The sequence below is a fragment of the Tursiops truncatus genome, chromosome 6, assembly GCF_011762595.2.
Source record: "Tursiops truncatus isolate mTurTru1 chromosome 6, mTurTru1.mat.Y, whole genome shotgun sequence".
Taxonomy (NCBI): Eukaryota; Metazoa; Chordata; class Mammalia; order Artiodactyla; family Delphinidae; genus Tursiops; species Tursiops truncatus.
The window spans coordinates 91,310,311-91,325,669 of record NC_047039.1 but is presented as its reverse complement, the minus strand read 5'-3'; the positions used below and the strand labels follow the sequence as shown (position 1 = coordinate 91,325,669).

The 15,359-nt window shown below is 38.5% G+C and overlaps 1 protein-coding gene and 1 long non-coding RNA gene across 11 annotated transcripts in view; one reads left to right on the top strand and one right to left on the bottom strand.

The window, feature by feature from the left end:
- LOC109551955 (uncharacterized) overlaps positions 1-14,585 on the top strand; it is a 28,773-nt gene extending 14,188 nt beyond the window's left edge. For all 3 annotated transcript variants that reach the window (XR_012332624.1, XR_012332625.1, XR_004527061.2), the window contains 2 exons: positions 10,406-11,981; positions 12,167-14,585. This is a non-coding gene — a long non-coding RNA (uncharacterized lncRNA). The remainder of the gene's footprint in view (positions 1-10,405; positions 11,982-12,166) is intronic.
- ELP1 (elongator acetyltransferase complex subunit 1) overlaps positions 4,625-15,359 on the bottom strand; it is a 61,829-nt gene continuing 51,094 nt past the window's right edge. For 3 of the 8 annotated variants that reach the window (XM_033858368.2, XM_033858372.2, XM_033858369.2), the window contains 8 exons: positions 14,946-15,008; positions 14,502-14,562; positions 12,620-12,733; positions 11,809-11,920; positions 10,649-10,776; positions 10,112-10,266; positions 7,903-7,978; positions 4,625-5,136 (listed from right to left, as the gene is read on the bottom strand). In XM_033858368.2, the coding sequence (XP_033714259.1) occupies positions 5,069-5,136; positions 7,903-7,978; positions 10,112-10,266; positions 10,649-10,776; positions 11,809-11,920; positions 12,620-12,733; positions 14,502-14,562; positions 14,946-15,008 (777 nt within the window). In that variant the 3' untranslated portion in view covers positions 4,625-5,068. Of the gene's footprint in view, positions 5,137-7,902; positions 7,979-10,111; positions 10,267-10,648; positions 10,777-11,808; positions 11,921-12,619; positions 12,734-13,895; positions 14,139-14,501; positions 14,563-14,945; positions 15,009-15,359 lie in introns of those variants that run through there. The other 5 variants (XM_033858371.2, XM_073806358.1, XM_033858376.2 and 2 more) reach the window with 5 other exon arrangements.

The following is a 15,359-nucleotide window of genomic DNA, read 5'->3' as shown; positions in this document are numbered from 1 at the left end:
TCCTCTCCAACATTTGTTATTTTATAGAGTTTTAATGATGGCCATTCTGACCTGTGTGAGGTGGTACCTCATTGTAGTTTTGATTTGCATTTCTCTAATAATAGGCACTGTTGAGCATCTTACCATGTACTTCTTGGCCATCTGTATGTTACTGGGAGAAATGTGTATTTTGGTCTTATGCCCATTTTTCGATTTGGTTGTTTTTGAACTGTTTGTGTATTTTGGAATTTATGCCCTTGTCCATAGCATCGTTTAGAAATATTTTCTGCCATTCTGTAGGTTGTCTTTTCGTTTTGTTTATGGTTTCCTTTGCTGTGCAAAAGCTTCTAAGTTTGACACGGTCCCATTTATATTTATTTCCATTGCCTTGTAAGACTGACCTTAGAAAACATTGGTACGATTTATATCAGAGACTGTTTTGCCTATGATCTCTTCTAGAGAGACAATAGAACATATAATGATACAATAGAACAGTTAGAGTTAATTGATGTTTCCAGGACATTACATCCAAAAAACCAGAATTCACATTCTTTCCAAGTGCACATGGAACATCCTCTAGGACTGACCACATACCAGGGCACAAAACAAACCTCAACAAATTTAAGAGTGTAGGAATTATTTGTAGCATCTTCTCAGACCACAGTGCCATGAAACTTGAAATCACAGAAAAAGAAATGCGAAAAACAATTACATGGAGACTAAACACCATGCTACTAAAAAAACAATGGGTCAATGAGGAAATGAAAAATTACCTTGTGACAGACAAATGACAGTGAAAATACAACCATACAAAATCTAGGGGATGCAGCAAAACCAGTTCTAGGGGGAAGTTTATCACAATACAGCCCTTCCTTACAAAACAAGAAAAATCTCAACCTAACCAACCACTTAAAAGAATTACAAACAAAACAAAGTCAGCAGAAGAAAGGAAAGAATAAAGATCAGAGAGGAATAGAGATTAAAAAAAGGACAAAAACCAATAAAAGCAAAAGCTCTTTCTTTGAAAGGGCAGAAAAAATCGACAAAACTCTCCAGGCACAAAAAGACAAGAGAACCTAAATAAGCAAAATAAGAAATGAAAAATCAACCAGTTACACAGAAATACAAAAAACTATAAGGGAATACTGTGAACAATTATATAGCAACAGATTTGAAAACCTAGATATAATAGACAAGTTTATAGAAAGACAGAGCCCACCAAAATTGAATCAAGAAGAAATAGACAATTTGAAAAAACTCCCTCCAAAGTCCAGGACTGGATGGCTTCACAGGTGAATTGTACCAAACATACAAAGAAGAACCTATACCAATCCTTCTCAAACTCTTTGAAAACACTGAAGAGGAGGAACAAACACTACCAAAGACATTCTATGAAGCCACCATCACCCTGATACCAAAACTGGACAAAGGTATCACCTAAAAAGAAAATTACAAGCCAGTATCTTTGATGACTACAAATGCAGAAATTCTCAACAAAATATTAGCAAATTGAATCCAACAACACATGAAGAAGATCATACATGGGACTTCCCTGGTGGTGCAGTGGTTAAGAATCTGCCTGCTAATGCAGGGTACACGGGTTCAATCCCTGGTCTGGGAATATCCCACGTGCCATGGAGCAGCTAAGCCTGTGCGCCACAACTACTGAAGCCTGCGTGCCTAGAGCCCGTGCTCCACAACAAGAGAAGCCACTGCAGTGAGAAGCCCGCACACTGCAATGAGGAGTAGCCCCCACTCTCCGCAACTAGAGAAAGCCCATGAGCATCAACAAAGACCCAACACAACCATAAATAAAAAATCATACACCAAGTGGGATTCATCCCAACTTCACAAGGATGGTTCAACATATGCAAATCAATGTGATACACCACATCAAAAGACAAGACAAAAACCACATGATCATCTCAATAGATGCAGAAAAAGCTTTTGCCAAAATTCAGTGTCTATTCATGGTAAAAACTCTTTCCAAAGTGGGTAGAGAGGCAACATATCTCAACATAATAAAACCTATTTATGACAAACCCACAGCCAATATAATACTCAATGGTGAAAAGCTGAAAGCCCTCTTGCTAAAATCTGGAACAAGACAAGGATGCTCACTTTCACCACTTCTACTGAACATAGAACTGGAAGTCCTAACCACAGCAGTCAGACAAGAAAAAGAAATAAAAGGTATCCAAATTGGGAGGGAAGAGGTAAAATTTTCATTATCTGCAGATGACATGACCCTGTATATAGAAAATCCTAAGCACTCCACACAAAAACTACTAGAACTGATCAGTAAGTACCAGGATACAAGATTAACATACAGAAACTGGTTGCATTTCTTTACACTAACAATGAAATACCAGAAAGGGAATGTAAAAAAAAAAACCTTTTAACATCACAGCCCCAAAATAAAAATACTTAGAAGTAAACCTGACCAAGGAGATTAAAGACTTATATGCTGAGAAGTATAAAACATTAATAAAGGAAATTAAAGTTGATTCAAAGAAATGGAAAGATATCCCATGCTCTTGAAATGGAAAAATTAATATTATTAAAATGGCCATACTACTGAAAGCAATCTACATATTTAACGCAATCCCTATCAACTTACCTATGACATTTTTCACATAACTAGAATAATCCTAAAATTTACATGGAACCATAAAAGACCCAGGATTGCCAAAGTAATCCTGAGGAAAAGAACAAAGCAGGAGGCATAAACCTTCCAGACTTCAGACAATACTACCAAGCTACAGTAATCAAAACAGTGTGATATAGGCACAAAAACAGACACATGGATCAATGGAACAAAACAGAGAACTCAGAAACCCACACACCTATGGTCAATTAAACCTTAAAGGAGGCAAGAATATAAAATGGGAAAAAGACAGTCTCTTAAGCAAGTGATACTGGGAAAGTTGGACAGCTGCATGTAAATCAATGAAGTGAGAACATACCTTTACACCATGCACAAAAATAAACTCAAAATGCCTTAAAGCTTATTTTTAAGAAATCCTCTTCAATTATGACTATGAAAAATCCCTCAGATGTGTGCATGTGTGTATATATGTAGATACATATGGAAAATAAAGTTATTTTAAAATACGTGGCAATGCTAAGAAATTACACCAAGCTATACTCATAAAGACATAATAAAAACATTAGCTCCTGCCTCTGTTTTTTAAAGAAGTCTAAATTTAAAATGTGCATTTATCGGAGAAAGTCCTCTGCAAGTTTCCTCTTGATGTCTGGAGTATCTGAACAAAGCTGATTCCATGGAACAAACTAAATAACTGAGGCTTTTAGCTTCTTGCATGAATTTGCTTTGGGAAGAGGCCAAATTTGGGGGAAGAATTATATACCCTTCTCTAGAACTTGACAAAATCTTTCCCACAAATTAAGCATTCATAACTCCAAGGAGTTTCTCCTTTTCCCATACACAGCACTTTTCCCCATGAATTCACCCTTGACTTAGCCTTCAGTTTGGAAGGTCTGCTCTCACTTGCTTCTACTCCAAATGAATAAAATTCCATCTTGCTCAGAGAGAGAGTAACTGATAGTAATTTGTATTCACACAAATTCTTTTTTGCTGCTTCAATATATTATTTCAAGGAAAGTGAACATCCATGCAAAGTCACACCATTATCAACAGACACATTTACTTCTATTTCCCACCCATCAGCATGGGTCCCTTTACTCTTATCCATAGCAAGAGCACTATAATATATTAAAATGACATGTAAGTTACCATGTTCATTAATCCACACCAAAGAGTAGTCACAAAGCACTTGCAGCCTTTCAACGTTGGGCACTTAATTATAGATATTCTTCTTCTACTTTTTCTATTATTTTGTGAAAATTTTCAGACACACAGAAAAGATGAATTATACAGTGAACACACCTAGATTCTATAGTTTACATTTTGCTATATTAGGGAAAACCTTCTTTAGTTACACAATTCTGGGTATACCTATACTCTGATGTCCTGTTAGTTTACGTAGAGTAATAAAGGTCTGGTTCCGGTATTAAAAGCATGAAAGAGATTGTTAACCTTACCCAAGAGTCAGCCACAAAACTGTTGTCAAAACAAACTGAGCTTTTTCTAGACTTACTAAAAAGAGAGAACATTCTCATTTCCTTCAAAGAAAATAACTAAAAGACAGAGGTCAGTTAAGCACCATAAAGAAAAATAAATGAAATGGCCCAGATACTGACGAAAACATTATGTTAAAAGAAGCAACATTTGGAGAAAAAGGAGTAACTTACTACTGTTCATGCCTATGATGCACACTGCTCACCATCCCAAATGTACGCAATACTGTTTCAGAAATTCTAATCTGTTCCAGCTCTAACACTGCTAACTCTAGCAGAACATTCACAGGCAATAAAAATAGTCCATATGGACACTGTAGTGATAGGAGGCTCAAACCAGTTATAACTGGAAGCACATGACGTGGCAAGATATTACAAAATAACCGCTGTCAGCCTAGGAAAGCTTAGAATATCAAAGGATAGATTTCACTTTTCATTCTGCTTTAGTTCAAGGTGAAGTCATTTAAATGATTAAATTTGACCAAATGTTGGGAGCACTAATAGCCATGTTGTTTATATATAAAGCTTTCCTCAAGGAACATAAAACAATTTAAAAACATTATTTTACTTTTCTTCACACTTTTGAGGTAGCAGCCACAAAACATTCCCAGTTAACTGAGGCATGAATCAATCCTGTGATTTGTCTACAGTCCCAATATGATTCAGACCTGTAGCTGGGAATGAAACCCAATGTCCTGATTACCATAAATACCAGAAATATGCTCTCAGTCAGCACTAAGTAGAAGAACAGTTAATTTTTACAAAATGATGCTATATGGGTTAAAGCTTAAAGCCTTGCTAATGATTAAGATTATATGCAAAATAAAACAGAACTGGTGTCTGCTGAGGTCAGCTGCACAGAGCAGCTCTCCGTAATGCTAAGGTAGATGGTCTTACTCTCCCCAGTTCCCAGCAGCCAGGCCTCAAGGAGTGAGGAGTCGAAGGAAAACAGCCTTCTCTGCCAGAGCCCTCCTAACTGGGGCCAGAGTCACTCTAGAAGGCTCAGTTTCCACTGGGTTCTTTTGTTGATCTTTGGTGGTATAAAAAGCTCAGCATCTGAAAGAAAGGAGAGGGAAATTGTGATAGGCACACTATTTTTTCTTGGTGGGAGCTGAGGCAAGTAACTCTAAGCTAAAATTAGGCAACTGGGCTTTGCACCTACAAGACGACCATCAGAACCAGAGTTAATGTTCCATCAAACTATGCACCTAACATCTGTACATTTTACTGTATGTAAAATTTACATCAATTTTAAGAGTAAAAAAAAGTAGTGGCGTGTATTCAGTATGTAAAGTTAATGGACAGAAAATGCTTTATGATAAAAATTTCTGCAAACACACTGATCAATAAAAATGTCCATATTTTTAAAATATAAATAAATGGAGGCAGCGGGTGATGGTTGGGGGAAATTTGTCACCGTTAGATAAAAGTCACAGGCCCTCTTTCAGTTAGATTTATGGAGTCTCTTATCTAAGTAGGAATCATATACAGGAAGTAGAGACATGAGAAAACATGCATATATAAAGATGGTCTTTCTCAGTATTATTCATAGTACATCTGTATATATGACCCATACAGACATGAAAAATAATTTACATGAATATTTTGAAATGTGTGAAAAATGCTCAAGATAAAATGTTATAAAAACATGGTTTTCATTATACATATATACATGCATGGTACACATGTATGACTAGAAATTATTAAATCTTAATTTTCTTTGCCATACTGTACAATCCAGATTTTCTCTACTAATCCTAACAGTTTTATAATTTCACATACAATTACTACTCTCTACACCCCCAAACAAAAATCTATATAGACAGAAAGACCACAAGAAGTTTCGCTTATTTATAATATTGGAAAAGCCTACTTAAATTCATTGTCAACAAGCTCCATAATTTTATGTTAAATAGTGGGTAAACGTTGAATGAGACTCCATCATTTTTTAAAAAAGAAACAAGTTATGAAAATAATGTATTTTATTTTTAAAAATTAGACATAACTACAATTATATTTGATTCTTAGACTTAACTAAATATAAATACCAAGTATTGACTTATTGGCAGCAAAGAAATTATTCTGACAAACTGTATGACAGCAGGACATGACATCTTTCACATTTCCATGTTTGAATTTCACAGCACAGAGAGAGTCATTTCACAAAAATAATTTGAGGGCTTTATCAGTTTTTCCAAGGACTTCTCTTAATCCTTTGATAGTCAAATCATACTCATTTGAAGTAATTTTGTTATCAACTGTAACAAGCCCAATTCGGCCATGATTTAAGCACTACTCTAGTAAAAGGTTAATCCATTTTATGAAATGGATTACATTTTTGCAGACTTGCAATCAACCTGCATGGTACTACGTTGCATCTTAACATGAAACAATCAGAAACTGCCCCATCAAGTCACTGATCCCCTGCTACTACTGTTAGCTGGGAAGGGGCAGGTGAGGAATATTTGAGAGGAACTAATTTTGTGAGTAGCTCATCCGCCTCTTTTTGGATTATGAGAACTTCTCCTTTCCTAAACAATCTACACTAGTGTTCCTACACAGGGACACGGATAATACATACTCTGATAATGAGGAGCCTCAAAATTTTAAAGTCTTTAAGGCTCAGCTGGGAAATGGAAATGCTCTTTGATAAAGCCAACTAGACCACCCTAGAGAAAGGTGTGACTGAACTTGACCTGAAGGTCAGCATCAAGCCAGCAGTGAGGAAAACGGGACAGAAATCACAACTGGATTCGACACATTACAAATTAAACAATTACCAAACAACCTCTGGCCTGAGATGAATTGTAGCATCTCAGAAATAAGTGTACGTTTTGGGACTGATACCAAAGGCAGCTTGCCAGCCTCCAGGAAGAAGGGGATCTAGGGATACAGCAGTTAACTCTCTGCATGTATGAGCTTAGCTGGAACGGAAGGTGGTTAATTTTTTCCTGGTAGCAACATAAGCCATGAAAGTTAAACTTGACATGGCTCCCACAAAGTCTACTTCAAATGTCATCAAAATGCTACCACAGTGTAGCATTTAAATGAAAAAATTTCAGAACATTGCCTCTCACATGCCAGAAATGCAAATAGCAGCCTTAAAAACTGCCACCTTTTCAAAGCTAAAAAGAAGTTGCTGTGCTTGACTGATCCACATGAAGGGCAAATACTGTGGCACCAAATTGATCTGTCAAAAGGTTTTTAACCAACTTTCAAAAGAAAGGCTTTTAACTTTGAGGAATATGTAACCTAACTGATGAGAAAGAATCCTCTCCCCCCCACCACAAAGAAACAGAACATTTTAGGAATTCAACAGAAAATGCAGATGAAATGCTAATCTTCTTTCGATTTGTTTTCAAATTATACTGTTAATCCTAAGTATGACTAAAATGGTCCAGCTCTTAAGCAAGGAATATGAAAATGTCCCCAAGACACAATGCAAAACTGCCAACAGCCAAAAAGGATGATTCAGATGAATCCTTAAAATGTATGTGCAAATTAGACCGTTTAGGAGTCACACTTCTTCAACTGTGATGTGTCTGTATGGACTAGTGTATGCCATTGCATTAATTAGTGTGTATGTCAGAACAATTTTTTTTTAATTATACATTTAATGTCACATTGGATTTCTTACCCGCTAACCCAGGATCCCAACACTAAAGGCATTAAACTAATTTTACTAAAGACAGACTCTTAGAACTGAGGGAAAATAGTAGTGATTCCCCAATCTCTCCTTATACTACTAACCATCTCAACACTTAGAAAAAGATACTCCTTCTGCTTAGTACTATAATAATTTAGAGAGAAAAAAATACTAACCAAGAACAGGAACTGAAGTCTTTTCTTGTTGATAAGAGGCCATGATACTATTTGCAGTAGAATTGGGACCTAGAACCTAAGTAGAAAGTAGAAAGTAGACTGAATCAGCAAAGATTATCTTATAATTCTGCTGACGGCATATACCAAATCTCTACCAGCAATAAATAGCCTTTCATTTTCATTGTGGTATCAAACACGTATGTGATTTTAATTTGCCAGTTTCTCCAGTCTCAATTCAGACCTCTACATCTCCTGTCCACCAGAAGAACAAGGTAATGATGGGGGGAAAACAGAAAAAGAAAATCTCAGTGATATATGCCTGGTCCTTTCCAAATAAGTGAGCCATACCCTGGGGGAAGGGGATATAATAATAAGAGGTTATAGAATACACAGAGCACCAGACTGTACTCAAAGATTTGTGAGAATTTTTACATTAAAACAATTCTGTGCATATCATGGAGGAGAATGCAAACTCCGCACACGTGTTTAAGGTAAAACAAGAGACTTTGCAGGAATTCCACGCCCGCTCGAGCCTCAGCAGGCACATTCCAGGCCCTCCACCTCGCCTTCACTCAGGTCTGTGTGTTCTCTCCTGGCGCACTCTCAGCAGTGATGACACGTGCTCAAAACACTGCCATGTGACTAAAGCACGTAGTATACTGCATATATGACATTATCATGCTTTACCAACCAAAGCAAAAACACAATTTACCTGGTCATTTCCCCTAGAAGACTCGTAAGTTGGTATCTTAGATGTTAACATGATCTGAATAGACGAGGATAAGGGAGAGCATTGGGCAGCATTATAAATTGTTAGCCTCGAAAGCACTAGTTCTGAAGGTGATCACATTTCTTGTAAGAAATACTTATTATAGTAAATTCAAGTATTTATGAGGGGCTAATTCTCAGTTGCTTTTATCTTTATGGTTTGTAAAATGCTTTTATATCTACCCTCTCATCTAACCTTCAAAACATTCCAGTGAAGTATACAGGAGAGTATTATCCCCATTTATAACTGAGGAAATCGAGACCCAGTAAGCTTATGAGCCGATTTCCAGCCTTTCTCTCAGCTCCAAACCCACCCTTCCTATACACTGTTCGTGATGCTGGGACTGGGGGCCTGAGAAAACACCCCTCCTTGGACAGCCGTTATGCTCCAACAATAGCAGACACCAGCTGGACGGAGGAAAGAGAGGGAATTTGTTCCCTTGTTCGCTTGCTTTCACTCAACAGTAGCTCTGTACCCCGCAGCAGCTGTTTGTTCCAGTTTCTGTTTATTTCTATACGCTTAGACCCAGCCTCATCCTGCGCCCTCAGCAATACCAGCACCAGCTGGCTGCCACCCCCTTCTCCGAGGTTCAAGAACCAGCTCTGCAGGGGCCTCACCTCCGAGCATCTAAATTCTAAGAATCCCAACTTTCCTTTTGTTCCTTCAGCTTTATGGGTACAAGCGGCTGTCGGGTTTCAATCTCAATGTTCCTTCTCTGTGTTCCCTTTCTGCCTTCTCAGTCCTCTAGTACTTGGTTAACCAGTTCCATATATTAAACTCTCTCTGATAAAATAACAGCTGTGGTTTTTGTTTTTCCTTAATGGACTCTGACTGATAAACCAGGCTTTCTGAATCAAAACTGAAACTTTGAACAACAGACCTGAGATGTAAGAGACTGAGCAGATATACACAATAAATAGATGACAATATATTAGAATTCTTGATGGGACACAAACAGCTTTAACATAATTAGCAAGCTTGTTACAACAACACAGAAGTGACAAGTCAAATTTACCATAAAACAAGAGAAAAAGCAATTGTCTGGGCTTCCTTTAAAGAACTCAGATCCCATCCATAAGTCTGAACAGAGAGGTGAGAGGCCTAGCTTGCCCCCTACCCTGACCAATCTCACTGAAGGTCAGGGCAACCATCTGACATCTGACTTTCCCATCTTCTCCATGACAGCAGTTTCATGCAGAAAGGAGAAATAAAAAGCAAACTTAACCTAGGCCAAGGTGTACTATGAACTATACTATCAAACATAAAATCTTCTTACTGACAGCTTAAACATAAGCCTAAGACAATTTAACTATTGTATAGTATGTTTTAAGAACAGGAAAATCTTTTGCTCTCACTATTAAGAGATTGTGTGAGAGTAATAACCTGTCAAAGTGATTAAAAAAAGAAAAGAAGCACATTCTGTCTTTGAGGAAAACTTACAGGTGTAGCTGAACTCTGCTGGGGGGTGAGAGTCCAAATTTCTGGAAGTGACCTTTCCATTAGCTGCAGAGTATCTTCAAAGGCCTTCTGTAATTCCCTTCCTTGCTCGTCAAACTCAAAGAGAAAGAGTATCTTTAAAATATGGTATATTTCATCTAGAGAGAAGAAATTTGAGAGTGGTAAGTTGTATCACCAGCTCCACTGCTAGAATCCTAACAGGAGTTTCTTTCCCAAGTGAAAATATCTAATAGCACACTACAATATCTCCCTCATTTTCTTCTTTCTACCCAAAAGCTGGAATAATTCAACATATCTACTACAAGAAGAAAACAAACCCACTAGAGCCAAGCAGGAAAGCAGTGCCTCCTCTGTCTTTATCCTGGTTTCAGTGATAGTCTCTCACAGCTCAGGTAGGTGGATGCCAAAGAGGAAGACGTCTAGGCTATTGGCTGAGAAGTTTTGTTTCAGGAATGCACCCTGAAGTGACGAATTTACTATGTTTTTTGTGGGCAAGAATCATCAGTATTGAGAATATACCTTTCAGTTTTTCAGTGCCCTGCACCACATCACTCAATGCCTCCAAAAGGGCCAGATCCTCCAGTGGACTCCCTTCCTTGAGGCTGTGCTTCTTCCGTTCCGCTTTGCGCCGATTCTTAGATGATCTCCTGTTAGAAATTAGAGATGTTTTAAAAGGGGCTCTCCTTGTGCTGAACAGATTAAAATGAATAACTATTGGCCACCAACTTTCTGGGAAACCAGAGTATATACAGATGGTATTTGTATTTTGGGGAAAATGGTGAGGTGTTAAGATGATACATAAAAATTAAATTGGGAGAGAAAAGGCAGGAAGTAATAAGGAAAACCCTAAAAAGTGATGCCTGGCCTTGAAATTTTGATTAAAATACAGAATAAAATCGGATTTCAATTTTGTAGCAAAAACCAAATAAGTTTAAAGGCAACAAAATTAAGTTGAAGTAAGATAACAGACATACAAGATTGGAATTTGAATATCATAAAATATATATGAATCCCACATTCTCTCCTGCCTCAGAGGTCTTTAATTATGCCATTTGTTTTGTCTGGGACTCTCACCCCAACTCTCAAAGCCCAGTTCTAGGTGGCTTTCTTGCAGTTTCTGATTGCCCCACACAACCTCACAGGTCTCCATTCTGAATTCCTAAAGCACAATTTGGTTTAAATATATAATCTTGCATTATATACTTTTGTTTCCCAAGGAAGAGTACAAGCTCTTATAACTCACATCCCCTTAAAAGGTTTTGGTAACATCCACTACAACTAGCTCGATTTTACTTCTGACAAGTTGAATTTTGAATTGAAGAGGTGTGAAATCTTTTTTCTTTATAATCTTTATATTTTTCTCAGTGCCTACACATTATAGTCACTTAATATTTCTTAAATGAATAAAGTTAGATGTCATATATAAACTGAGTACCCAGTGTAAGCGCCATGTGGTTGATGGGCAAACACACAGGCCACGAAGTTGCAGCAGAAAACATTTCAAAGCTGAGTCTAATCTCTTAGATATGCTGCGAAGGTCCTTGCACAGCTTCCACAGGGCCTTGAAGAATGTCCTCCCCCTCCTGCTGCACTGTCCTGTTGGAAAACTGACCTATTTACTTGTACTTTCTCCATATACCCAGGGCATGGTCAATGTGCTGAATAAACATGATACATACGCTGATATTCTGGAGTTACTGTGGGAATATTTGCCACTCATGTCACTGCCACTCATGACACTGCTAGTTTCAGAGAAGAGATCTGACTCTTGACCATGGGGTGCCTCATCATCTAGAGGAGAAGAACCAGACAGCATGAAAACTACCTGCAATGAGGGTTTACCTTCAGTGGGGTAAGGGAACTACAGTTAACCAGGTCATATCTAAGGACATGAAAACTAGTACAAAGTCGATCTCAAAATGAAATAGATAATATATACAGTTTTATTACTGTAAACTAGTACTTTACCAAACTTCTTTATTCTTTTTACATAAAAAATTTTTACTTATTTATTTATTTATTTATCTATTTATCTAGCTGGCTGTGCTGTGTCTTAGTTGTGGCATGTGGGATCTTTGTGGCCATGTGCAAGATCTTCGTTGTGGCATGTGGGATCTAGTTCCCTGACCAGGGATCGAACCGGGGCACCCTGCATTGGGAGTGCAGAGTCTTAACCACTGGACCACCAGGCAAGTCTTTTTTTTTTTTTTTTTTTTAAAGCAAAGGAACTTCTGGAAATGAGGAGATCACTGTGTAAATACAGTAGTCTGCTGCTCTGGTCGGGGTGTGGAGAGAACGTTTGGCAGACCTCTGCCCATTGGTGCCTGGTCCTGCCCCCAAGCTCTCACCAGTACCCACAACAAAGACCCTCACAGACCCTCAGAGGCCTCGGACTCCCACTTGGCACAGTAATCACACTGCGTGCTGAGACAAAGCGCGATGCTGCCCCCCCCCCCCCCCAAGCATTGGTGTCTTCAGGTGGGCACTCACCCAGATGCACCTGCTGTGCTTGCTCCTTGAGCTCTCGTACCACCAATAGACGTGCTTTATGGCGACTGAAGGTGGCTGTCTGAGAGTCCAGAAACGCCATATAATTTTTCTGGGCTAAGGGTGCAGATGGAAAATAATTTGAGCACGTTTAAACAAAGAGATAAAACTAGAGTGGGAGCGGTTAGTGAGGGAGTTGGAGCTTAACAAAGAAAAGAAGTTACCAGGTTTTTCAAGCAAGAATTTTTTCTTTAATGAGAAGTAACCAACATTGCTATAGGAGAAAGAACTAGAGATTGAGATTCCAGATCTTAAAGTTCATCAACATCATCCTAGAGGGCTTCCCTGGTGGCGCAGTGGTTGAGAGTCCGCCTGCCGATGCAGGGGACACGGGTTCATGCCCTGGTCCGGGAAGATCGCACATGCCGCGGAGCGGCTGGGCCTCTGAGCCATGGCTGCTGAGCCTGCACGTCCAGAGCCTGTGCTCCACAACGGGAGAGGCCACAACAGTGAGAGGCCCGAGTACAGCAAAAACAAAACAAAACAAAACATCATCCAAGAATACTCTCTACCACTAAACTTACAAAATCACCTGAACAAAAGACTTGGTATGTAACCCAAGAGAAGACTAGTAAATAAAAGGAGTGCACAGGAAGCTGCTAACAAAAATAGGAGGAAAGTCTCTGAAATGCTTCTTAAACATATAAGTATTAGGTCTTTGTAGTTTTTCATCTACAAATACCCAATACTTATATGTTTAAGAAGCACTTTTTCTAGGTTCTAATTAGTGGAGAAAATCCAAGAGTGGGCTAGATGGATTGTTATAGGGCCAGGAAGGATGCTTCCAGTATCCAGTTAGGAGTACCTAAAGTGAATGATACACAAAGAACCCTCCCAGTTTTGAGTAGGACAGGGTAGTAGAGAGCAGGCAGGGTAAGAATATAAATACATGTTAATGTCAGAAAGGCCAGACATTACTTACAGGGTAGACTGTACAGAGCTTAAAATCAACCTCTACTCCCAAAGACTTTTATAAGTCCAACTGATGTCCTTCTTTTACACTTTGCTTTCAAGGGATATAGCGAACACCAGAGTATTCTAGAACTGATAACACTCATCTGCTATTGAGGAACCATCTGCAAAGGTTCTTCTTTTTATTATTATTTTCTGGGCCGCGCCACACTGCATGCAGGATCTTAGTTCCCCGACCAGGGGTCAAACCTGAGGCCCCTGCAGTGGAAGTGCAGAGTCTAAACCACTGGACCACCAGGGAAGTCCCTTCTTATTTTTAAAAAATTTTTATTTTGAAAAAGTTTCAAACCTACTTAAAGGTTGCAGTAATTCAATGTACATACATATACCCTTCACTTAGATTTATCAATTATTAACATTTTGCCATATTTTTGGCTTCCTCTGTTTCTAAACACACACATTTTTGTGGAATCCTCTGAGAGGAAGTTGCAGATATGATTCTTCCCTCTTAAATACTTCAGCATTTCTCTCTTAAGAATCAGGATATCATCTATATAACCACAATACAATTATTAAATGCAGGAAATTAACCATTTGATACAATATTATCTAATATACAGTTCATATTTGAGTTTACCAACTATTCCCAAAGATTCTTAATTGTATCTTATCACAGGTTTTTAACATTCAAATAAGTTATGTGCTACTATTTAGTAACATACCGTATTTAAAAACCATGTTCAGAAGTAAATTTCACACCCACTGGAGAACTCTGATTGACTCGATATAATGAGTCCTTTCATCACTGACATGATTAAAGGATGTAATAGCACAGGCAGTACTCTCCCGTCTCCCTTTCCCCCCGCAGTTCTATACTTCCAAATCAGGAATTCTATCTAAATGTAACCCTCACCTTCTAAAATGGAAGGCTTTACGTTGGTTTCTATAATATCTGGTCTGTTATATTTATGTACCTAAAAAAAAAAAAATACAACAATTTTAGGCAGGAAAACTTCAAATCACTGGAAAGTTAAGATACTTGGAAATGGATCACTTTCAGAGGTGACAGGATATTTTCCAGAGGAGTAGGCCTCCTATAAGGTAGCCAATGAAAACTCAATTCATTTCAGTAAAAATTAGTAATATTTCATATTTAGAGGACTAATTCCAAACATCAAGAATAAACTTTTTAAATGGTTTAAGAAGCACTGCTTATCCTTAGACCAGGAACCTGAACTATTTCTAACAAATTTCAGTAGCTCCGAAGACAAGGGACTGCGGCTGACACCGTCTCCCCTGTGCAGGCTCTTGCTCCGCTTAGCACTTCATGCAGGGAGGAGTTTTGAAGTCCTCTTACCAGTCTCAGAGCTTCTTCCCAGGCAGCTCCTTCTAACAGCAAGAGCACAGCTTCTTCATAATCCTGATGGGAACATCAAGGAAGGTAACAGGCTAATGGAGCAAGTGTGTTAGATGCCACCCTAATAAACTGCAAAACTGCCCCCAGAGCTGCCTCCCTCTGCCTTTCCAGCCTATCACTCACAGTCCCAGTTGGTGGGACTGGCCTAGAGTACATGCTCGATGAATATTGATGCAAGAGACAAAGGAGGGGTGTCAATTCTGGAAATGATCACAAAGCACAAGGTAAGCATCACCTCTCTACATCCCTGAGCATCAAAACCACGAGAAAGACTGTTAGAAATGCCCATTTCCCCCGCTGCGCCTCCAAATCTGATTCCAGAGGTTTAGGTGGACTCCTGAATTGACAAGTGCG